This window comes from Varanus komodoensis, unplaced genomic scaffold, assembly GCF_004798865.1.
Source record: "Varanus komodoensis strain SLA01 unplaced genomic scaffold, ASM479886v1 scaffold1, whole genome shotgun sequence".
NCBI classification, from domain to species: Eukaryota; Metazoa; Chordata; class Lepidosauria; order Squamata; family Varanidae; genus Varanus; species Varanus komodoensis.
Genome location: NW_025335268.1, coordinates 135184030 through 135208765, shown reverse-complemented (window position 1 = coordinate 135208765; position 24736 = coordinate 135184030). Strand labels below are relative to the sequence as shown.

Below are 24736 nucleotides of genomic sequence, written 5' to 3'. Positions count from 1 at the left end.
AAATGGATGGCACCTTTAACCTTCTAACTAAACCTGATTGCTATTTGGTCTGTTGCTAGGAGGTGATATCCTCACAAACAACCTGAGCCTTCAAGTGCTTTTGGTGGGGAGAGGGGGGGACGCCTTTCATTTCTTGTCTCAACTCTACGTAATTGCCAAAGCTGTGACCAGCTCCTCAGCTACCAGTGTGTAAAACAGTCGGAATGATCTAAGCAAGGTGGGGTGGAGGAAATATGAAGCAACATATCTGGAACAAAGGAAAAAGACCAGGCTTTCCCCCTCTGCATTGCTTCATTTTTTAATATCTCTTGGAATCTTTTCTTCTTCTTCTTCTCTTGGTTTGTGCCTTTTCCGGGCAGAGAGTGCTGGTTATGGTGTGTGGTGAGGAGTTTGCCTTCTGTGTGTTTTTTTAATGATTAGTCATAGCCACCACAGCAGCCATTATGAGCTTCCCCATGGCAGTTATTTTGTGAGAGCATCTATGCCATGGCCCCAACATTTCAAAGATGTTGATGAGCCCAAAATAGCCCTTGACTGGGCATTTTTCATTCCTAATGTCTAACCATATCCAATCCACTGAACATCCTTATCCATAGAAATCTACCTTTATCTATGCAAAACCAAACAACTAGTGCTACTAACAGTGATCCATTAAAATACTGTTTTTCATATTCTACTTCTGGCTGTTTGTTGCTGTGAAAGCCACATAATAGTTGCAAGAGTTTTGTGATTTTATATATATTTGATAAATTCCAATTGAGACTTGTTCAAAACTGTCAATGATAGCTTGATGGGAAATTGAACAACTTACCACATATACAGAAATATGTTTGTACTACTCATCTCAGCAATGAAATTGGGAACTTGGGCAATTATATTTTATTGCTTTCTCTAACATAGGCATAAAAATACCTCATAAATTTGTATTATAAATTTGTGGAGGCTATCAAGTTACCTGTTATTGTTGATCACCCACTTTAACAGGTTGTATCTGACTTCCTTAAATTTTTTATTAAGAGCTTCTGCTAAGAAATATTTTCTTCATCAAGTTTACCTCTGATAGTATTGTATCTTGAAAAGTTAAAATGCCACCAGGGACCAAAAGTATAATTCTACTTCATACTAGTTAATTTTCCTCTCTTTATATTTGTATTATCACAACAACCGGCTTACTGAGAAGCAGCATACCTTTTCTTATCAGATCCTGGGAATAAAATTTGGATCACTGGCTATCACTCATGGACTTTGGTCAATTTAGTAAGTTTTTTTCATCTTGGCAACTGACTCTTAGTATCACAAACTCTTACAGGTATAAAATCTTTGGAAAAGCCAATGGCTATATTCAAATATAGAAGTTAGAATGCTAGGTTATTAGATTACAATGTACCTGAGCTGCATGCCACTGCATACAGCCTATTCACACATGCTTTGTTCCACTAGCAAATGAACCAAATAGACATGGGATGGATTAATGTTGTATGTGCACCCAAGCTTGTAACTGTCAGGCTAGAGTGCATTTGTTTGAATTTCCTGAGCATCTTCTTCTGTGTCCTGGATGTTCCGCCAAAACCAAAACACAAACACTATCTATTTGGAGCTTTCTTTCATAAATAATTGCTTTTTGAGGATGGTATGTTTGGGCTTAATTGTGGGAATTGAGAATGCAAGGAATGAAAGGACACAGAGGTTCTGATAAAGACAGGGATTCATAGTGAGTAACATTCAGAGCAGCATAGATAATAATGTTTTGCTTTCCAAAGAAGCTGCAATCCCCCTGCAGAATTGCTTCACTCCTTCATGCACAAAAACAGGCAAGCAAACATTCTCTGGAATTAAAATGAAGGACAAAGGTAATAAAATGAATATCCCTTCAACTGTTGGGAGACTGCCAGACAAACTGTAGACAAGTTGGAGGAGTATGTGCTAATTAACCAGACAATCCTAACAGTCTTTGGGCATTTCATTCATAAGAAGCCGGTTCATTTGGAATGCAAATGACCCAGCACAGCCATATACTTCCAGTAACACAACCTGTGGCAGAACAGAGTGTGCCTACTTATGTGTTGCTGAATTGTTAAAGCTAGAATGTTTAAGCTAAAGAAAAAAAGGTTTAAACGAAAAAAAAAGCTAAGGAAGTTAAAATGTCTGCTTAAGTGCTGAGATCTTGTGAAGTTGTGCTTTGCCTATTTCCCTATGGAGAATAATTTCCTAAGTAGGGTTCTCTCTTTTAGGCTAAAACTATTATTATATCCCATTACTGGAAACATAGATGTGAAATCAACCCAAGGTCTGACTAGCAATGGATATTTTTTATTTATTTATTTTTTGATTTATATCCTGCCTTTTTCCTGCAAAGGGCTCAAGACAGCTTACATCTCCTCCTCCATCTTATCCCCACAACAACAACCCTGTGAGGTAGGTTGGGCTGAGGGTCTGTGACTGGCCCAAAGTCACCCAGTTGGCTCCATGGCTGAGCGGGGACTGGAACCCAGATCGTCCGAGTCCCTGTCCCATACTCTTAACCAATACACCACACTGGCTCTCAGATATTGTAAGAGAATTCTCCTAACATTTAGTAGCCATGAAATTCTAGCTCTAATCATGAAAAGGAAAGTCTAACTAGTTTGAAAAGGTGTGCTCTCATTTCAAAGATAGTTATTAAACCTCTACTCACCTCAGAAAAGAAGAATATGAGGAGCAAAATCCTTCCACCTAAACTCAACATTTTCTCAAGTGTTAAAGAAGGCTGAATTCAGTGTAGGCTATCATTAACGCTACCCAAAGCGGGCATGCAAACTATAGAGAAACAACCCAAGAAACGAAACTGTCCCTGTACCGAGTAAGGGAACTCACGAGATCTGTGTTTCAGATTCATTTGACAGATCAACATCAGAAGAACAACTGTTAAGCTCCTTCACCAAACTGCCTAATAAGGAACAATCCAATAAGATCACTGAATTAGCTAAGTTACAATCCGGGTTGATTCAAAGACAACAGCACAATCAAGAAAATATACTAGAATCACCTGTTAATCAAATACCCCAACCATCAATTGTTTCACCTGTATGTATAACTAAAAGGATGGCCACCCCAAGAATTTTAAATCCACCACCCCTGGAGTATGAGAGTGCGAGTCATAACTAAGACTGTGAGAATGCAAGGTCCTGGTTAAGCTACTAGGTTTTACACTGTCCCCAGATTTTTTTGATAATAAGACAGTATAGAAAAAAATTACATCAATTAAAAAACCCTAAAAGATACTGGGATAAAAGTATTACCTTGAAATACAGCAGGGTGGCATTCCAAGCAGCATAGTATGTGATTAATGAATTATATTGAATGTTTTAACTTCATCTTGTTGCAACTGTGAACCTAAAACACTTAATAGTTACAAATGCTTTTCTTTACCAGCTGTTTTCTCTAAGAAAGGTGGTAGGGGCTGGAGTGGAAAGTAACATAAACAGTTGCAGCCACTGTTTATGTTACTTTCCTGAAAACTCATCTCATGCTGGTCACTGTCTATGTACCACCCTGTTATCACAGGTAATGTCTAAAGGGGTATTTCAGAACTATACTGGATCTCTTAAACTGTAATGTCCTGACACAGTATTATATTACTGCTGATTTCAGTGCTCACATGGAAATTGATGTGAGCTTGTGTAACCATTAGATCAGATTTTGGAGCCAGATGTTTGCCCAGAATGTGGTTTCTCTCAATTCCAAGGATATTAAGATATAATTATCCAGGGTTCTGTTTAGCCGTATTTGTAAGGAGAGATTTGATCATTTTAAATGGTACAGCAGATGCTGATTGACCTGGAGAATATACTCATTTTACTAGTTTTGGAGGTAGTGAGGCACCATCTCTCAATTTGCATATTCTGAGTCTGAGGTTGGTTTTAATATGGAAAGTGATCATCTTCCTTTAATGATGCTACTAGCATGACCGCAACATAAATCTTACCTGAAAATCCAACACTAAAGCAGATCTAGGTGTAACTACAGGCAGAATTAAATGGACACCAGCTGTTAATTTAGCCATAACTCCTCTCCTACATATGGAGGACCTAATAGCCACTTGCGTTCTGATTCTACTACTTCTGGAGCTATAAATCTATTTAATACTCTGATTGCACTATCACTTGAGACTTAATAGGAAAAATAAGAGTCAAGGAGAACTCAAACATCTTATAGTTGGTTTGACAATGAATGTAAACAGCCCAAAAGACAGCTGGCAGGTATTATGGTTGAGGTCTTTTGACTAATATATTTCCCTTAGGCAAAAGTATAAACTTCTGATAAAAGGGAGGAAAAACAAGCTGAGAAACAAGCATGGAGAATTTTAATAAAGGCTTCTCATGACAGGGGTACCTACCTTTTTTTGGTGTGTAATGGCAAGCTTGCTAGGAAATGGTTGCAGAGCCCCTGTATGCACTATTGGACCTAATAATAGATGGAATATTATTGCTCATTCTATCAGGGGCACATTAAAGACACCACCCAGATAATGGGAACTCTAGGAAATTTAGTGGCCAGCAGCAACACCACCTGAAGTTAAGAACCTTATTCTTCAGCTAAAAAGTAACAAAGCACCAGGCATTGATTTTTTACCATCAAAAATTCTGAAATCCAATATTGATTGGATGGCCCATCCCCTGATGATTTTATTCACTTTTATCAATTCAACAGGGAAACTGCCAGAAAATTGGGATACTGCAGTAGTTGTCCCCATTTTTAAAAGACCCACATCAGAACCAGTATATTATCACCCAATTAGTTTGCAATGTTTAGTAAATTACATGCAAGACATCATTATAACAACCTGGATAACTGATGAAAATGTCCGGGCAGACAAGCAAGCAGGATTCAGACTAGTTAGGATCCATGGTAAATTATTGCTTTGTTCTAGCTCATTTATTGATAAACTCTAGGAGACCAGGTGGTACGTTGTAAGAAGCTTTTATTGATCTAAGGACTGCATTTGACTCAATTTCTCATTCTAGACTCTGGAACAATGTGATCTCCTAACTGTAGACAAAATACTTATCTTCTTGATTATATGTTTATACCACAACACCTGGCTGAAGGTATGATGCTCCACAGATGGACAACACACTGGACCTATGCTTGTCACAAAGGGAGTCAAACAAGGCTGCATCCTGGCTCCTGCATTGTTTTGTTTTATATAATATTGTTAAGAATCTAAGATCATCAGCATCCCCTATTGGCTACAAAATCTATCTCCATTCTTTATGTAGATAATGCTGTACACCTATCCCAAACTAAAGTGGGCTTAAGATGTTGATGTCCACGAGGAACATCATGGCTGTTAATTACCACAAATCTAAAGTCAAGATGTTCTCTAAGTCACAAGGACCACAAATAACCAGTCAATTAAACAAGTCTTTAAATACCTTGATTTTTTTCAATCAAAAGAGTCTTGGTTAGCTCATCAGAGATACGTGGTGGAAAAGGCATCTCAGTTCTAAAATTCTGATATGCTTTTTCTACACAAGAGAAGGCAACTGCATGCCATCAGCACTTGAAATATTTAGTGCTAAATCTCTAGCACAGATATGTTAATCTCAGATTTGGGTGGATGAGTATACTACAGACACGGAAGGGGTTTAATATAAGATCCTGAGACAAGTATTTATTGTTCCAAGTTGTGTTCCAAATGCTTTGCTGTGTCTGGAAGCTAACCTCCCTTCCATCAATTTATCACTGTGGTTTAAGTGAGGAATTCTGGCTTGTTGTTTGTGTGCATGGTCAAATAAACAGTGCTTTACAACTGCATCAAAAGAAATTGCCAATACCACAAAATGCTTGGGTGCCATTTTTATTGACCACTTGGACATGTCCATTCATACATCTGATACAAATATCATCAAATTGCCACAAAGCATTAAAGCACAATAAATCTGGTGTTCATTAAACATTTACAGCTTTTCACTTTTGTAATTTCTTCTGCATCTAAACAGTGCTGTGGCAGCAATCAGACAAGTATTAAAAAAAAGGAGGATGCATCCTGTAAAAATGCAGATTTCTATATTAACCGTGCTTTCAGGAAAAGAGATAAACAGTTCACTTGAAGAAAATGTGGCTCAAGTCTTTGGATTTAAAAAACAAATGCAACTCCCCCCACCCAAAAAAAAAAAAAAAGACCACCAAAAAAAATATTTCCAGAAGTTCTGGCCTTTGTGGGATTTCTGGGAGGAGTATTGTAAACACTTTGCAAACATGAAAAGCAAAGCCTAAGAGATATTGCTATGTGGTGATTGGCAGATGTGGGGGTAGACTTGAATAAATTGTTTCAGGTGCAGTGCAACAGCACAGAGCTGCCAGCAGTCCTATTAAACTTAATATAAAACCTGGAGTGCTGGCAAGAGTTCCGGAATAGTATTCCTAGTATTACCAGCCTGCATTTCCTTGCTAAGAAGTTTTCCAACCAATACAAGGATAGCACTGATCCTAAAGTGGCCAAATAAGGAACGCCTGCTAGGAAATGCATCATGACTTTTATATAGGAAGTGTAAATGGCAGGGACACACAAAACAAGACAATGCTATGTTTGACAGTCCTCCAGAAGGCTAGAAAACCTGTTAACTTTGAAAGCCCTAGAGAATGCCAACATGTTAGACAGCCTAGGACCATGTTTTCTTTGCATGCTAACATTTCCTACAGTACCTCTGTTCTAGCCTTAGGCATTCTGCATTTCTTTGCCAATCTTGTAGCTGAGAATTTTGTTCCAGTCAATCTTGGTACGGGTGACAGGCAGTTGGCGGCGTAAGGCTTTGAACGTGGTATCTGACATAGTCTGATAATTTTCACTGATTGCTGTCTATAAAGAAACAGACTTAGAGGTTATATTTTATAAAGGCGGAATCACATGCACACCATCGGCATATTGGGTAGCCCCTAATATGCTTTAATATTTAGTATCCGCTGTACCCTCAGTCAATTTAGTTAAAGCATAGTAAAAGTATGGCCTTCCCATACCCGTCTCAATGCATGTTTTTAGGAGTCAGTAGACAGTACACAACTGGAAGGAACATTGGGCTCCCATTCCAAATATAGTAAAAAAGAGGTGCAAATAGCAACAACAGAAGATCAATGTGTTTAAAACAGGCATGCTACAATTATGGAGAAAGCAGGGAGAGATTGTGTTTGGAATTTAAGATCAGAAGAAGCAATACATATGAAAGAAACAAAACACATCACTTTCAATAGCCAATTCCCTGATGTCCTTTTCCTCAGATACTCTCCCCTCCTCCTGACTCATACAAGCTATTGGAGCCTGGCCTGAAGTAAAGGTAGCTTGGGTGACAGCTGGAAATCTATGCTGTGGCTTAACTGACCCCTCTTCCTTCCCATCACATTTTGCTGGCCAAAAACTGCAAGTAAAAATGCCACGTACTGATCTGGATGGGGCTTCTACATTCTGTTCTGTACTGTGACAGAATGTTAAGGTAAATCTGTTTGTTGTTTTCTCAAATGTTGCTGTGCTATATCCTCCTCCTCTTCTATATGCAAAAAGTTTGAAGGCACTAGATACAGGAATCCTGCTGAATTTAAGTTGGATGACGGACTAATTGTGGGCCTTATGTAAGCAACTTTAAATATTATGGAAGAAATGTCGAATATAGTTCAAGAATATTAGTTATATATGATACTTTGTTTTTAAATTGGATTTCTAACTAATTTATGATAGTCTTGTTATACAGATTCAGCGTTTTGTTTTATAATGTAAACCTCCTTGGGAAGATTACAGTCTTTCTTGAAAGGTAACTAAAATTGCATTACTCCCTGGAAAAGACAATCATGCTAGGCAAAGTCAAAGGCAGAAAAAGAAAAAGAAAAGTAAGACCAAATATGAGATGGACTGACTCCATAAAGGAAGCCACAGCCTTGAACTTACAAGAGTTGAGCTAGGCTGTCATGGATAGGAGGGTTTTTCTTTATAGGGTTGCCATAAGTTGGAGATGACTTGATAACACAGAATAACAATATTTGATACATTTAAAAATTGCTCTTACCTGATACTCATTCTCTGCATTTTCAATTATTTTAATAAATTCCTTGGCTGTCTGAACATCATTCTAGGGAGATGAAATAGCAACAATTGGTCTTTCACCACATGGTAATCATTAAAAAATTAAATTAGCTTCTATACAAAGTTCACTTTTACAGTATAGGTAAAAACACATTTCCAAAGCTGGATTTTACATGTGCACCAGAATTCCCAATGTCCGAATGGCATTCAGAAGGATATAAACAGCTGCAGAAATGATATGGTTGTTAAAGAGGTCCTGATTACTTAATAGATTTGTATTTGTGTGACCACAACTATGAACATCATTAAACCACCTGTTATGAAGCAGTTGCCTCTCAAGTTTTAGGTACCTATGTGTGTCTTTATGGTGAAAAGTCTAAGTCCAATAACCACACATTAAGACATCAGACAGAAACAATTAAATCAATAGAATCCTTTATATGCTTTGTGTGTGAAGACTCTTAAATGTAATCAAAAGGCAAGGAGTGAAAAAGAACCTCTGAAGCATAGAATGATTCTCAAGTTATTACTTCACTGGCTGGAGCATTAAGATTGCAACCATTTTGGAATCCATTTTTCTAACATCCACGGACTTCATGCTCAGTCCAATCTTGAAAGGAAGCTGAGGCAAGTGGAAGTCCATGACTGCTCAAAGACCCCTGGTTACACAACTTGGCAACCTTCTCCATCAGGTGCAGCCACTCAAACAGTAGCTGTTTGCTTGCAGTGTGTGGGGCTCAATTTCTGCTGAGTGCCCCATGAATGCTGGGAACACTCACCAATAACTCAGACTGAGTTGGGGGGGTGAGCACCCCCACACAGATTCTTTGAACATCCCTATGGAGCATGCCTTTCTGTGCATCTCTTGCAAGCAAAATGATAGCTACGGTCAAAAGGCCATTCCTGTAAAAGCTACCACCCTGAACCAGGTTTGAAGGCAGAATTACTTAAAATAAAAGTAACAAAATGATACACTATGCAAAAGTGCTCCACTTACCGAAACTGCTACAGAATCCTGTACATCTTTGTGGCTAACCAGCTGAACATTACCATCTTCATAGTAATGCACCTAGGTTAAAATAAGACCCATGTAGGTATGAGGACTCAGCTGTTAGGTACTACTGTATAGTTAAAATGGTGAAACTCCCTTATCTCATTGCCTTTACTGGTTGATTTTCAGGAAATGAAGAGCTATTAAAGTTTGGAATGGAAAGCAGCCCTGAGTAAGATACAAAATGAACCTGTGGCTTCTAGATGCCAAAAAAGCTTTGACTTGGAACTGGGGATCCATGTTTGGCTCTTGCTCACCACTGCAGCAGGGTTTCCAGGAGCATTCCACTAAAGAGGTTAGAATTTACTTCACTTACAATTAAGATGCCTTATCATACTGAAGTATGGATTACACTATGGCCCAGCACCTTTCGTACTGGCTATGCAAGTCCAGTTCCAATGTCAAACATGCTGAATGAAAACCAAAAGAAGTCCTATATAGAATAGACACATTCAAGTGAATGGGACTTCAGTTACAAGTCTCTTCTGAGCAGGACTTAAGTTGGAGTTTACTTATTAGTTTTGAGGGTTTAAATCTGAGAGGGTGTTAGCCAAGACAGCTCTCATTTCATTGACTAAGCTTCAGGGGCAGGCATGCAGAAACTGTCAAGGGAAGTTTGGTTGATTTTATTGATATTCTGTCTAGTTTAACCAACCTGGATCTTGAGCACTGCAACCACCTGAGCGGTTGGTGGTGTGATGGTAAACTTCCATTCTGATCTCCAGCGCCCATTCCTACAGAAAGGACAATGACCAAACAGCTCATTATAATAATAAAGGAAAGAGCCAATAACAACTCCCCTTAAACAGGATTATTGAACCAAGCTAATGATGTTGGTTCATCACCAGATTCACCTAGAATTCAGAGATGATAAATCTTATACAGATGAATAATTCACTGTTGAAATGTATTATAACAGAAGATGACAGCTATGCTATACTGATGTTATCAATTTGTGCTTTTAGCTCAATATTCAATGGCTCAGCTGCAGAGGTTTTTTTAAAAAAATATCTGCAGAATCAGGCAGCTAGTTCTCACATTTTTTTTTACAAGCAGCTGCAACTAAATTGGGAGCCAGTGTGGTATGGTGATTAGACTGTTGGACTGGGGATCCTGGTTCTAGTGTTCACTCAGTCATGAAACTTACTGGGTAACTCTGGGCCAGTCACTCATTATATGAAGATAAAAAAGAACTATGTAAGCTGCCTTGGGTTCTTTACAAGAAGAAAAAAGACTGGATACAATTGCAGTGTGATGATGATGACATTCACATTCCTCTTTTTTAACATGAAAAGTTTCTTTTTAAATTACTCTGCAAATTCTAGGTTTAGAGAAAGGAATAATAAACTCCCTCTCTCTGGCTGGTTGAAATCCTGATAACTATCAACTCCAGTTGGACATATCTGTGCATATAAACCTGCATATTAAATGCAAATACACATTTTAACATTACCGCTTGGCCAAAGAGCAGATGTTCATCTGTGGAATTTACTTGGAGCTTCCAGGGAAGGTAACCAATTAACAATGGTAAATAGTACTTCCCTTCCGGAAGAGAGGAACAAATAAGAATAAATTTGTGCTGAGTATAAATTAAAGCAAAGTGACATGGCCATGCTTACCAGAAGTTTTTGGGCTGAAACTGGTGACTTTCAATGCAAGCAATGACTGTTGGCTGGCCATCTATATTCTTACTGTAAACCTGTTTTCAGAGGAAAAGTTGACATAAGAGAACAAATATATGCACTTAAAACTGTGTTATTTTTTGATATTACAGCAGTGAAGCAGGAGGTGCATCTTAATGTGTTCATTCCATCTACATGGAGAGGCCCACGAGCACATGAGGCCCAGATAAATCTTTACCACCTGATCATCATCTGAGTCTCACCATGTATGTGCAAGCTGGCTAAGGAAGGATGCACTTGGCATATGGTTATGGAGCTTTAGCAGCAATGTGACACCCTCCAGATGCTTTGGACTACAACTACCATAATTGCTGATAATAAACGCATCTGGCTGTGGTTTATAGGACTTGTAGCCCAAAGCATGAAAATAACATGAAGTGGGGAAGGCTGCACAACAGCAATGCCATGTGATGAATCCATGGAAAAGCAGCTCCTATCAGCCTCAACCAGCATAGAAAATGGTTAGGAATGTTGGAAGTTCTATCCAAAACATCTAGAGGGTGCCATGCTGAGAAAAGGCCCTCCAATTCTTTGGGACACCTGATTTCATAGAACAGCGGGCTGAAACTCCATAGTTGCCTTTCCTGAGAATGGATATCCATATGTATTCTTTGTGTGCATATTTCCCCCGTACTCTTTTTGCTTGCATGCACAAGACTATTTCTTCTTCAATATATTAATTTAAGCATATAGTATATACACGGTTTACCCTTTTCCTTCTATAAGTGGATTCATTTAGAGAAGACAATGGATATAGTGCACAGGATATGTTTCAAAGTTCTCCAATTCAGTTTTTGTATTTTTAGACAATTTTCCTGGGTTGTGGGCAAATTTGAGAAAACCACAAAATGGCTGCCATGAGAGCCATGGCAAAGTACAAATGAACTGCCCCAAAAGTTTGAGTACAAGGCAGAGCTGGGGCTGAGCACCAACACACTAAGCAACTCCTGTGAACCCTAAGCTTTCAGTACCAATACAATTCTAAGCAGCAATCCCAGGTGCATATAAATGTGTACACGTAAATTAAAAATCAGAACATCAGGCAGCAAAATGTTCATGGGGGCACAGGTGCCTGACAGTACCATGTTGCCTACTTCTGCTTTAGCTGGTCAAGCAGAAACACACACACACACACACACACACACTTTTCAAGTGTTCCATTACAGCATGGCAAAGACAAGACAAATACCAAGGCTCTTTACATTAACCACAATAAGAACACTGGATCATTGGAAAATGAGGCTGGATACTTAACAGTACAAAAGCCATGAGGATAGTGATCTTTCACATATGCTCTTAATGCAATGTCACAGGCATCCCTCCAGGACTTTAGAGCGGCATCTGTGTCCTCTGGCTGAGGGTCGCTTGCTTCTTTCCTTAAGTGATCAAACTTAAAGGAAAGCTTGTTCCTTGGGTCTAAAAATCGTCCATTACCAAGATCACCATGTTCTGTGATTAAGACCTTAAAAAAGAAAGACAAGCCCTTGTGAGCAAACCTTCTTAGGACAGATTTCTTGGCTCTTTTCTCAGATTTTAAAAAAAGATAATTCTCTGTTTTGTAAGGACGTTAATAGCTACAATGATCAGGGATAATGAACCTTGATATTCTGGGCTACAACTCCCATCAGGCCCAGCCAGCATGGCCAATGGTCAAGGATTATGGGAACAAATCCTCTGGAGGGTACTGGGTCATGTACCCCTGCCATAAATTATTCCAAAGGGACAGAATACACTGTGACACCATAGGCAAAAAGTGTTCCAAACATTGTGTATATTCTGCATTTATTGTTTCCTTTCTCTATCAGGCTACCCTGAAGTTCCTTTAGCTCCAGCCAGCATGGCCAACAGGAAAACTGGGAGCTGTAGTGGAAAACATTTGAAGGACATTAAGTCCAAGAGCTTAGTTACAGCAAAACTTTTATTAAAAATTGTACAAATACTGCTTTATTTAAACATGCAAGAAATTGGTGTCTGTCTCCTAGATAAGAACATCTGTTCTGGATAGCTCAATATATATCAATTTACTGGTCTAGGTGACTCTTTGGAACTCAGTAGGGAATCTACTGGAAACATTATGCTACCCAGTTCCCAAAGAGCTTTAGGATATATTAGCTCTTTTCTGATTTTAAAAGGAAAAGGCTGGATGAGATTAGCAGCTCTTCACTTTCTAACCTAGTAAAACCAGCAGCTTCTTGAAAAGCTAACCCTTCTCTTGATCTAAGCATCTGAAAGGATGCCTCAGAAAAGGAACTACTAAAGCACTCAACAATTTAAGATTAGCTTTGAACAGGAAGCCTTATATTGAGTATGAAAGGGGATAACCAAACATATTATCCATAAAAGCCCTCCTCTTTGCTATAATGGTGACTACTAGCAACTTCTAACCACTAGCAACTTCTTACTTCTAACTTCTCTCTTGGCTCCAAACGCCTTACAGTTTCTGCTGCTTCATTTTACTGTTAGGCCTGAAGCACCTTAGAGCAGTTTATTCAAGAGGCTGCTGCTCATTAACACAAGCATGTTAGGGTTCTAAAACCATTCTAATTACTCCATCTGATAGTAATATGATGGTAAAGAAAAAATATAAGTATATTTATGCTGGGTTTGTACATATGGTAAAGCAAATTCTTGTTCCAACATGTACAGAGATTACTCATTGCAGTTCCATTTTAAAAAGGGAAGGGAATTTGGACATGGTTCTTTAAAATGAAGACAAAAGGTCCAGTGTAGACATATGTAATATGAATGACATATTGAGCTCAACATCATGTGAGCTGGCCTTCAAAAATTCCCACAAGCGTAGGTATAGTCTGTGCACAGCAAAGAAAAAAGGAAACTGATCATGAGTTATTTACACATTTTGCAGGAAGGACTCTTAATGCGTAGTCATTTAAAAAGTTCAATACACAAACACCAGGAGGATGGAAAGGAGGATTTTAATTTACCTGATCATCATACCCTTCTATCTTCACAGGGGTAAACTGATCCATGTTATACTGGGCAAATGCACTGTAAGAGATAGGTAAGAAATAAGTGAATATTAGATTCCGATCGTATAAAAAGTCTCTCAAAGTTTTATTTTCCCAAAAGTTGGACTTAAATTGATGTTTCCTCACAGCAGAAAGAATGTATATGACTTCCTTATCCTGTAGCTCATGGGCAAATCATGTAGCTAAAGATAAAACAAACTCTAACATGCATTGTCATAACTAACCTTGAAGTGTTGCTAACATAACTGAGCAATCAAGTGATATACTATGCAACTCTTTTTTAATTTTAAAAACTTAGCAAAAAAAAGGTACAAAGTTTATTCTTCCTGAGAGTATGATGTCTAAATTTTATGTTTGCACTGAAACATATTTTGGTGAGAATAAAAAAGAGCTGCTTTAGGCATGCTTTTTCAATGTATTCTTCTTTGAATAGCAGATCTTTTATAACACATCATAAAACTCCTTTGAGTTTCAAAAAATTTATTATGTAGCATGGGAAATGTTAAGCAATATAAATTCCACTGCCTATGCAAACTGTTGATACAGATCTTTCAATTCTGATCTTTACATTTATGCTTTTTGAAAGAAATACAGCCTGTATTTCTGATTATTTTGTATGCATGAAAAAATCAATTGCTCACCATTCTGTTAATCAAGCCAAAAGGAATGCCATGATCTAATTCCTGCTGTTGCCCACACTGTGAGTTGAATCAGAAGCCTGAACAGGTAGTGTAGTACAAAACATACTTGAACTGGCATTAGCTTTTTGCTAGATGTATTACCACCAAGACAATGCAAGACTTACAGGGGTTCCAGTAGAAACTATGCCATTTTAAACAGGAGATATATTCCATGTCATTATAATGGAAAGATTTCCTTAAAATAATCCCTCCCTGCTCCCCCCACCACACATACACAGAATGAGAGAGACAACCAGACAAGCATGCAACAGTACTTACTGAGCTGCCCCTTCTCTAAGAAGATTGTCATTGCTAAGCAGCAACCGAACATCTAAGAAAAACAAAATAGTAACATAATTTCCAACCTTTCTCATGCTTTGATGTACGTGATGTTTATGAGACCTAGATATATGTTTGAGAAATAATCTGTTCCGTGTTCATGGCAAATAGTCTGTTAACTGTTGGTTTTCTTCTCTAGGAATACAAGAGTTTCTATAAGAAGCTTATAAAAAGTGAACACAGAAATACACAATGGATACTCTAAAAAGAAATGTACAGTGCTCTAGGCAATACATTTGAAAGTTGTTTCCACCACTCACATATTCCTTCAGGGGCTGAAATTTTGTTAGTAAATACTGTATGTCTGAAGCTTACTTTTTAAAAAGTAGAAAGTTAATCTTTCAAATTGGAATGGAGTTATGGAAATCAATAATGTATTTACTTTTAAAAAACACTAAAGCAAAAATAGCTGACAGACTGTAAAATCAGTGTACTGTTAGCACTTCATTATTTATTTGACAGAAACCAAGCTACGATTCTTTAAAGCTTACAATGACTACTATTGACTGAAAACTGAAACTAAAAAAGGAACACAGTAAGAGACAGATAAGCTTAGTGAGTTTTTGACCAGCTCTAGAGAGCCCTAATAAATCCTGAAATATGAGGAGGAAGGTGACAATGGAAGCGTGATATAGACAGTTCATGTGTACTTCCTGAACAAATATACTCTTCTCTGCTGCTGAAAGGTAAAAGAAGTGTCCAGTGTACATGTGTACGTGTATCACTTAAGTGTTTGACCAGCTACAAGCTACAGTTGCATCTTCCTTCTCCCAGGCACTGAATTAGAGCAGTTCCAGCAAGTGTCTACTTGCACAGTCACCTTTCCCTGCCAGAAAGAATAGATTGTTCTGGGGACAGGCTAGTAAATATGAGAAGGCCAGCAAGCACCATTGTGGTGCAGTGGTTAGTCCATCTAACTAGGATTAAAATTCCCTCACAGCCATGAAGTGCATTGGATGACATAAACCAGTTGCTGTCTTTCAGTCTAACAGCTCTCAGGAGCCACTGAAAGGATAAAATGGGGAAGGGTGTGTATGCCTCCTTGAGTTCCCCAAAGGAGAGACAGGCAATAAATGAAATAAGAAACTTGGATAGTAAGATCAATGAGGGGCCAGATACAGAAAAGTATGAAAGGCTGGGGTATACTGGGTCAGAATGGATGCAACCTGCTTACTTCAGCCAGACTGTTGATGCAAAAGACTTGGAACATCAACTAGGATGTGCAGCTTTGACCCAGGCAATGCATGTACAGAACAGAAGATGTGCCTTCTGGCTCTTCAAAAGGAAGCTTCAACCTCTTCCACTGTAGAATATTTTCTATATGTAATAAGCATTTGAAAGGTACATAATACAGTTGTTAAGCAGGAGACAAGATGTCCTCCACTAGTAATTCCATGATTTTAGGTACCAATGACGTATTGAACACAGCAACAAGAACTTTTCAAAGTATTTATTTTTCTATTTATTTTTTCAAAGTAAATAGATTACAGCCTATAATTAGAAAGTAAAATTAAACAAACAATGTTGAATTTGCTACTAATACAATGCAGAAGCAGCATTTTTAAAAACTTACCATTAAACACTTCATTGAATTCCCCAGGAGGTGCATGGGTGATGAATTTTGCAGCTATACGCACCTGCAGAAACACAGGAAGGCTTAAATGAGTCAATTGATTCAGTGATTCTTAAATTGGTCTTTAGCCATGGCTGCAGCTGAAGCCATGAACATATGTGGTGGCAACAGATGCAGCCACAGCAGAATCACATAGTAAGCAAGCCTACAGAGCAAAGTGGTGGGGTCTATTGCCTATATTAAGTCCCTAACTCCTTATTTAGAAAAAGAATGAACTAATTCATTGTATATGTTTATTTTGGCACCATTACTAAATGGATTACTGTAAGGCTCAAGGCACTGGGTGACATCCTAAGTTAAGGTTCTTGAATCTTTAACAATCAAGTACATGAACTTCAGCTTTTGCCATGACAAAATGCGGTACACAACTGAACCACAAGTATAGATTCAGGTTCTTTCCAGTATTAAACAGCAGAACATGATCTACTTTCTTTATTAAATGCTTAAAATGTTGATGAATATCTCTATTAGTTGTGTCCCATTACCTAATAGCCACATCAAATTAAGGAAATCTGGTCACATATCAGCTCTGCCATACTATCCACACAAAAATGGGTCATAACATTCAGTATAAAATATAGTAACAAGTCTTTTATTATTTGTACTGGATAAAAGACTTATGACAGAACTGATGAAGTGGCCTATTGCTACCCTTGTATACAATTATCTGGAGTTAAGGCTAGAACTAGGTTATAAAAAGTAGGAACTTGGGCATATATCAGCTTTTCAGAACCAGGCCAATGTAGTAGTACCGTGACATAGAGTTGTTGGGATCATATTGGTTATTAGATTTCCTCACACTACAACACATGCATGTGAAGAATGGAAAAGAGAATATAGTACTAACTGATTTTTTGTGTGAGATTACTAAAAAGCAGTTACTAGAAAGACTGCTATTCTGTTGCTTCTCTACAGACTCCCCAGAGCACTGCCCTAGATGGCTGAAAGTCTCCTTCAAACTACAGTATGTGCTTTTATTAGAAAGTGCATCCGTAAGCAGTAAGCATGACACTCTGCATTAAACTACAGCTACAAATACAGAGCATAGAGAAGATGTTACTTTGTTTAATGAGTACCAAGACCCATTTCAACAGAGAAAGGAATGGTGCAGGATCCATCTGTCCTTCACTGCTTTCCCATCCTCAGCTATGGTCTGCTCTACGGTTGCCCAAAAGTGACAAAGAAGCAAAGCAAGTAGATGAATGGCTGAAAAAAGCCCTATTTCAGATTAACGCTGTTTTATGTAATTAAGCTAACAGCAACTTATCAAACATAAAATAATAGTGCACACACTGTCCTGCACATAGGTAAAGAAATAAAACTGAATGTTGCCTCAGATTTCACAATTCAAAATCAAGAAAATTTAAATGTATATATTGCTTATTTCAATCTCCATTTTAATTTTCATTCCCTCTAGTAAAAAGCTATGGAAAAAGACTCAGAATAGCTATATCCTTCCAAAGGGAAAACTATATGAAGAGGTCATTATGCCAATGGAGGGTAGACTACAGATTTCTGGGATTTACTTTTTTTAAAACTAGAACACTGAGATCTACCAAACACAGCATGATACAAAAGAAAGAAATAGTATCAAAGAATTTTTAGCCCAGGAATGTGTCCTGAGTATCATAAATGAACAGCACATAAAGTCCTTCATCACAAAATTCCATTACTAGTTATTCCAAGGTTGTTGAGCAACTAGGAGTCAAAAAATCTTGCCAATCAGCCAGGAATCTATCAAAAGATTCCAATTTTCCTCCTGCATATCCTAGGAAGAGAAATAGTGACACAAATTTATTTTCTTAGAATTTGGGCATGGCTATGAGATAAGGTGGTAGGTGGAATCCAACACTGTCCTTTTATCCTGTGCTGCAGCCATCAAAACTTGTTCTTAGAGGGTCCAGAGGGAAAGAAGACTGCAAGGGATGGAGGAGATCTGATCCCACCCCACCAGCAGATGGCCACAACTGGATTTTATTCACATGCCTTTTTAAATTGAGCTATCCCAGTGTGTCTTTTAAGGTAATCAGTATTTTTAAGCTTCCCAGCTGCCTGTAAGTTTGAAAGTTTTGTTCTTAAGCAACTAGTGCTAATTGGTCCTGGAAAGTTAGAAGAAATTGACTTTCTTTCTTTCGATGGGAAAATGCTCCAGAATAACTTGTGGTTGGGTTGTCATGGGTACATGCATCTCTCAGATTCTAGGGCTACTCAATGCAATTTTAAAAAAGTCTAAATCTACTCTTCCATTAAAATGACTTACTGAACTTCAGTAATTATAGGATGATGGCTGTGGGAGAATTCTATTTACCTAAGTGTTGGTGAAAAAGCCCATGCAAATCGGTGCTTTTCCCATTTCTTGCCTGATTGCATGATACTCAATGATGAAATTTAACAACCCTGGCTAGTGAATAATAGATTTCTGTTTATTCCATTTATTATATTTATAACCCCCCCCTTTCCTTTCTCCAGCAGTTCACACCATTCTCCTCTTCTCAATCTTATCCTAACAACAACCCTGTGAGGTAGGTCTGAGGGTCTATGACTGGTCTAAATTCACCCAGTGGGCTCCATAACTGAATAGGGACTAGAACCTAGATCTTCCAAGTCCCAGTTCCACATACTTATCTAGGCTTACAACCAAGATAATTTTCCAGAGTCATCTGGACCTACTGGTCCAGTTAATCTTGCCTGTTCTATCCTTATGGCAGAGGATGATGATGATGCTTGGTTTTTCTGTACTTCCCATTAAAAGTTTTCTTGGTAGTTTACAAGCCTAAAACTGTAAATATGCTAACAGAATGAAACATGACATGAAAACTTAAGTTTTTTTGAAGAATAAAACCAAAGCCAAGGTTGGAAATATGGATGCTAAATTACAAAAAAAAAAATAAAAAAAATATGGATAATTTCTTTTTAGAGGTGAATGGACTTCATCCTTTTTATCCTGCAGTTGAATTGGGAAGTAAAACTAAGTTTCCTACTTAGTTTCCTTAGCTCAGGTCTAAAAGTTTTTTAAGCAAGTCATTTGCCTCAGCTTAAGCTTTAGAACAGAACTATTTTGAGGATAAGACAAAATAACTCCATATAGGTTGTCCTGGCCTCGTTACAGGGAAAAACCTCAGGTATACAAATGTGAGAAAACAAACAGATATGAATCAATCTGATGTTTCTCCAGCATCAGGATCAGTATTCTACTAACTTCTATTAACAAAACTTGTGACCTCTGACTAAGTCATGATAATTTTGCCTCTTTCTTATAAAGCTACCTTAAGGTTCCCAGTCCTCTCAGTTCTGTGTAGTACATGGATATATCAATATAGTAACAATAAGCTTCTAGGCTAGAATGTACTTTCAGGCCATGGGCCATGTTAGGCAGACTTGAATTCAGAAAGAAGGACCTAGTAACCTGGGTTAGCAGTGTGAGATAAGAATGGAATTCTCCAGGAAAGGTCAAACATTTCCACTGAAAAGGATTGGGAAAAACACCCTGCAAGGAAGATGACCCATTGTCCTGAGACACCTAGAAATTACCCCACTGCCTCACAAACACAGAGAACTCACCTTTTTATCCATAGAAACAATAGTTAATACCATCATGACGCAAGCACCCATCCAACTATTAGACTTAAGTCTGGGAAACCCATTCTTCTTCCCATAGTAGAAGTACAAAGATAAATAATATAAGGGTCAGGGACTCAGGAAAGTCAGACGCAACCTCTGAGCGTAGTGGGAAGAAGGACAAGTTCTGAACAGAGCACAAGAGAAGACCCACTCTGAACACAGGCCTTTAGCCCACACAACAGATGGTTGCTGAGCATGCATTCCGCAGGACAGGTAATAGTCCCCCCTCCCCATCACACACCTCTCTCTGTCAGGCAGAAAGTTCTTTATCCCTTTAGAAATACAGTGATGCCTCAGCTCATGAACGCTCTGGTTCACAACCAAATCAGGTCACAAACAAAAATTTCATGAAAATTTTGACTTGGGTCACAACCAATTTGGGTCACAACCAGAGTCATGGAATGGATTAAGTTCGTGAGCCAAGGTACCACTGTACAAGATAAACGTGGAATGCAACAGGAATAATTATAGTCTAGGTTAAAAGCTGGTGTATACTCTGTATTTTCTGTTGAATAAACTTTCCTTTCTTTTCTAAATGTTGTGTGTTTGTGTGAATGCAAAATCAGGGTTTCCTCTCTCTAATAGTGAGCATTAAACCCCAGCAAAAGATCCCAAACATTTTCATGCAATCTGGTTGTCGTGTGCCTCCTTTTCGGGTGTACCACACCCCAAGATTACTTAGCATAACATCTGCTTCAAATCAGATCTCTATTTTCATTTTGGTAGTATACTAATTCTATAATGTCTGCTGAATAAGGAACTAGACTAGGAAGATGCCACTAATTTTCATGCCTTACAGCAATCTTACTAAATTCTAAAAAAAAATCATATTGGACATAGACAACTATGAGCAATCTTGAAGATTTTTATCTATGCAAATATATATCATGCACATGATGAATAAGAGCTGCCTTATCACTACAGTACATCTTACACCAATACTTCAGTTTTCAGATTACAGGATTACTTTCGGCTAGTTCATCTACCAAGCTTTGTGCATCAATATTTCTTTGGTAGGTTCAGCTTTATGATTTTTATTTCATATGCTGGTGCCCTTCAGATGTAATTCATTATTGTGATAGAAGTTGGACATAAGTCCATAAGTCAGCAGTATTCCATATTAGCTATCAAATACAAATCTGGGGCACATACTATATAAATAAAGGTAATAAGAGGTGGAAACTTATTTGCTGAAGTTTGTAGTAGTATTGCCTGCCTCATTAAGCAAAGGAAACTAACAGCAATCACTAATGGGGAAGAGTGGTTGTTTCTCTGCCTTCCTGAAGCAGGTTAAGATGCATATCCATGGCTAGAAAAGGGTTAAAATGATGTGAACTTGTTGTGCATATGCAGTCCACTATTGGATATGCCATCAACTCTCAGAAATGTCTTTCTGCATAGGACAAGCCAGTCTCTATGAAAAGTAAAACAGAAAGGAAACTAGCGTCAAAAATAGAGCTTAACAGAGACATCAAACATCTTGACTATTTTGGAGCAAAGGAACCTCACCAACATCAAAGAATTGTAATTCAGCAAAATTCAGAGGTTCAATTCTGTCTTCTGTAACTTGAACCACATGAAGGCTTGTTGCTTTCTTTCTCTGCACGTTAAGATATCTGTGTTATCAACTTCAACTGTGTTGTGAATGGCCACCATTAATAGTATAGCTATCTTTGTTTTTGATGTGTATTGGAAAAATATCATATCTAGCCATTCAGGATGGAATTTACCAATTGAGAAAGATGATTTTGCATTCCACAGGTTCTGTTCCCTCCAACAACTCAAAGACTAAGACAGTCATGTTTACCTTCTGCTCTTTTCCTACCCAGGAACCTGTGTGTTTTGTCCACAGCAAGAGACAATTATAGCCAATCTTATGTTTTGTGAAATGGTGGAATGCAAGTCTTTGTCCCAGAATGCCAGACTTACTCTTACACCAGTGAGTAATTCATTCAGTCTGCAATTTCTGTTCTTTGACTCTTTGAAACAGTAGACTCACAGCTATAACACATTTTTGTCCCCCACCACATCATCCCCTGCTTTTTACCATCTTGTCTGATGAAGAGTTCTGAAAAAAATCAAAAGCTTGCACAATCTCTGGTGGCATTTTGGTTGAAGCTAATATAGTTATAGCCAAACCGTGGATTATGAACTAGCATGGCTATCTTTTAAAAAATATTTGTACTAACTCCCTTTGATTTCCTTCTGACCTCACTCTTTACTTCCTCCCATTCCTATGTGCACATTTACCTGCACCTCACAGTAACACATCATGTATTGAATGAAGTGGTCTCCATGAACATTTATGCAAGAATACATTTGCTATGTTTTCAAAGTACCAAAATACTTGTTTTTGCAATGCCTAGTTGCCATACCCTATCTCTGAATAGTGTTTGTATTTCCTCTTAATTTACATATTTTGCAAACTTCCACTGTCAAAAATTCCATAATGACAGAGGTTTTATACTCCTCAAATCTAACCACAAAGAACAAGGCTTCAGTAGTAGAGTCAATCAAATGTGACTAGTGGAATGAGTATGCTGCATTAACTCTTATGCAGAGTTTAAAAGTACTGGAAAAATGGAAAATTATATATATGCACCATCATATTACCATAGGATACTATATACACATAACAAGAAAGTCATTTTTTATGGTAAAGCTCTGAACCTTTTACCACTTATGCCTTAAATATTTACTTCCAAGTCCCTCGTCAAGTATGTTTCAATGACAATCAAGCAAGCTTATATTTAATACTGGAAGATGTGATGGCAATCATTCTTTAGATAATGCCTTTGAGAAGAGAGAAGCAATTACACCTACACTATAGTTTGTACAATAAGAAAACAGTCCTTATTAGGAAAACTTGACTTCTTTCCATCCTACTGTTTCCAGTAGCTCCTTCATTAATTACTAGGAGGCTGCTATTTCCTTTATGCTTTGACAATTCCTGTATGGCACAGCCTACCATTAACTGATCAAACAACATCCAATAGCCTGGATAGAGCACCAGGAATAAAACTGTTCCCATTCTCTTTATATGAGAGATGCAGAGGATAAAGGGAAATGCATAATAAGAAACCTACCACCTTTTCTGGAAGAAAAACATGTTTCTTAGAAGTTGGGAGACATGTTTGTAGGTTGCAGACAGACAACAGAAAAATGCTTTGAGAAAAATATAGCTTCTCAGAAACGACAAATTTTTGTTCCACTACTGAAATAAATCCCAATGCAAAATCCAATTCACTGAGGTCAGCAGTGAAAACATAAAGATAATATGAATAGGAAACCTCCTTTCAAACTGCTTTCAGCTCTCTTAAATTGTTACTACAGCTCAAATTTAATAATTTAAAAGTTTGTATACAGCTTTTTAAGGAGAAGCTGCCTCATGGCAGTTAACAAGATACAAATTTAAAATAACACACACACACACAATTAACATAAACAGTGGTTCTCAACATTTAAAGTAACACCAACAGTAAGTCATCCCATTTGTAAAATAAAGATGAGCATCCATTTATTTAAAAGGAGACTGGAACATCCAAATCTTTAAGACCATTTAATAATAGTCAGGAAAAGAACTACATATATATGGAAGAATATGGTCTTTCACTAGAAAGGCCACACTGAAAAGGCCCTATGTTCTGTGCCTTGAAAAGGATCTTAACAAGCAGGCACATGGCAGGACCTCTGCAGCCAAGCTTAAGAACCTGGGCAGGTTTATATATGTTCAAATGGCCTTTCAAGTAACTTTGTCCCAAACCAGATTATTCTCTTGTCCCTTGAGTAGAATAAAGAGCATAAAGCATGCTGTGGGTTCAAGACTATTTTATCAGCTGAAAACGATCAATTATTTGCAACAGGATAGTAATGCAGGGGTTTATCCTACTGAGGAATTGCTTCAAGAGTAAAGGTACAGTTCACTCAGTAAAGAAAACAAAGAACTAGCATCCAGTAATAGGATCTGTTACTCCACAAGGAAAAAAAAAAGGAGATTTTGCAAGACTTTTGAGAAGTCAGAATGGAAGAGGATAATCATGCATACAACTATTATATCCTTGGAGTAAAAACAAGATAAAAGTGCAATAAGAATAGGAAAACAAATTAACAGAGGCAGAGCGGTGTGGTAAGTGAACTGTTGGGCTAAAAGTGACAGGAAAGGGGTGACTGGGTTAAAAGCCATCAGGAAATAGCATTTTCTAGAAAACAGAATGAGACGTTAGAATCTGTCTTAGTCAGATATAGTCTCTCAAACAGTTTACTTCCTTATTAAAGAGTCATTGGGAAATAATCTCCACTAACGATATGAAGAAAGTAACCGGGAGTGAAAGTAAAGCAAACAAGGAACTCAGGAAATCCGAGAAAACACGACCTTTAAGTTTACGAAGCTTCGCGGCTACAGAACTCATACCCAAGAAAAAGAATAGTAAAGGAAAACACCTTGCCATATGTATGGAACACCTTTTAGCTTTCTTTTGTTCCAAAATACCCAGAAACAACCTAACAACTTCCTACCTTCTCTTCATCTGATACCCGATCCTCAAAGTCCGCCATTTTGGCTTCTCGGAGCTTGGCCCAGCCCCACCTGTCATCCCCGCGCAAAGTGTACTGGGAAGGAGGAGTTGTTAGAGGTATGACAAGCAGTCATCCCTCCGTAGTCAGTAGTGAGTGCTGAGCGTGTTTGCCG

At 37.9% G+C, this 24736-nt stretch overlaps 2 protein-coding genes across 2 annotated transcripts in view; both read right to left on the bottom strand.

Annotated features, from left to right (window-relative positions):
* Positions 1-5478, bottom strand: part of MOV10 (Mov10 RISC complex RNA helicase) — a 34696-nt gene extending 29218 nt beyond the window's left edge. Inside the window, exons 1-2 of the mRNA XM_044432052.1 lie at positions 5415-5478; positions 2854-2926 (exon numbers count right to left, since the gene is read on the bottom strand). Coding sequence (XP_044287987.1) covers positions 2854-2926; positions 5415-5478 — 137 coding nt within the window. The remainder of the gene's footprint in view (positions 1-2853; positions 2927-5414) is intronic.
* A 345-nt stretch (positions 5479-5823) lies between these two features.
* CAPZA1 (capping actin protein of muscle Z-line subunit alpha 1) lies at positions 5824-24673 on the bottom strand. The gene is made up of 10 exons (XM_044447286.1): positions 24565-24673; positions 16369-16432; positions 14736-14787; positions 13732-13795; positions 12042-12248; positions 10724-10803; positions 9760-9838; positions 9051-9122; positions 8037-8099; positions 5824-6841 (listed from the first exon to the last, which is right to left on the bottom strand). Exons 1-10 carry the CDS (start codon positions 24601-24603, stop codon positions 6701-6703), a joined length of 861 nt encoding a protein of 286 aa, XP_044303221.1. The 5' UTR covers positions 24604-24673; the 3' UTR covers positions 5824-6700.
* Between the last annotated feature and the right edge of the window lie 63 nt (positions 24674-24736).

Coding starts and splice junctions, on each gene's coding strand:
- CAPZA1 (XM_044447286.1), bottom strand. CDS start 24,603: ATGGCGGACTTTGAGGATCGGGTATCAGATGAAGAGAAG. Junction 13,796..14,735: donor CTTAGAGAAGGGGCAGCTCA/GTAAGTACTGTT, acceptor TATCTCTTACAG/TGCATTTGCCCAGTATAACA. Junction 9,839..10,723: donor TTTCAGCCCAAAAACTTCTG/GTAAGCATGGCC, acceptor TCCTTTCTGTAG/GAATGGGCGCTGGAGATCAG.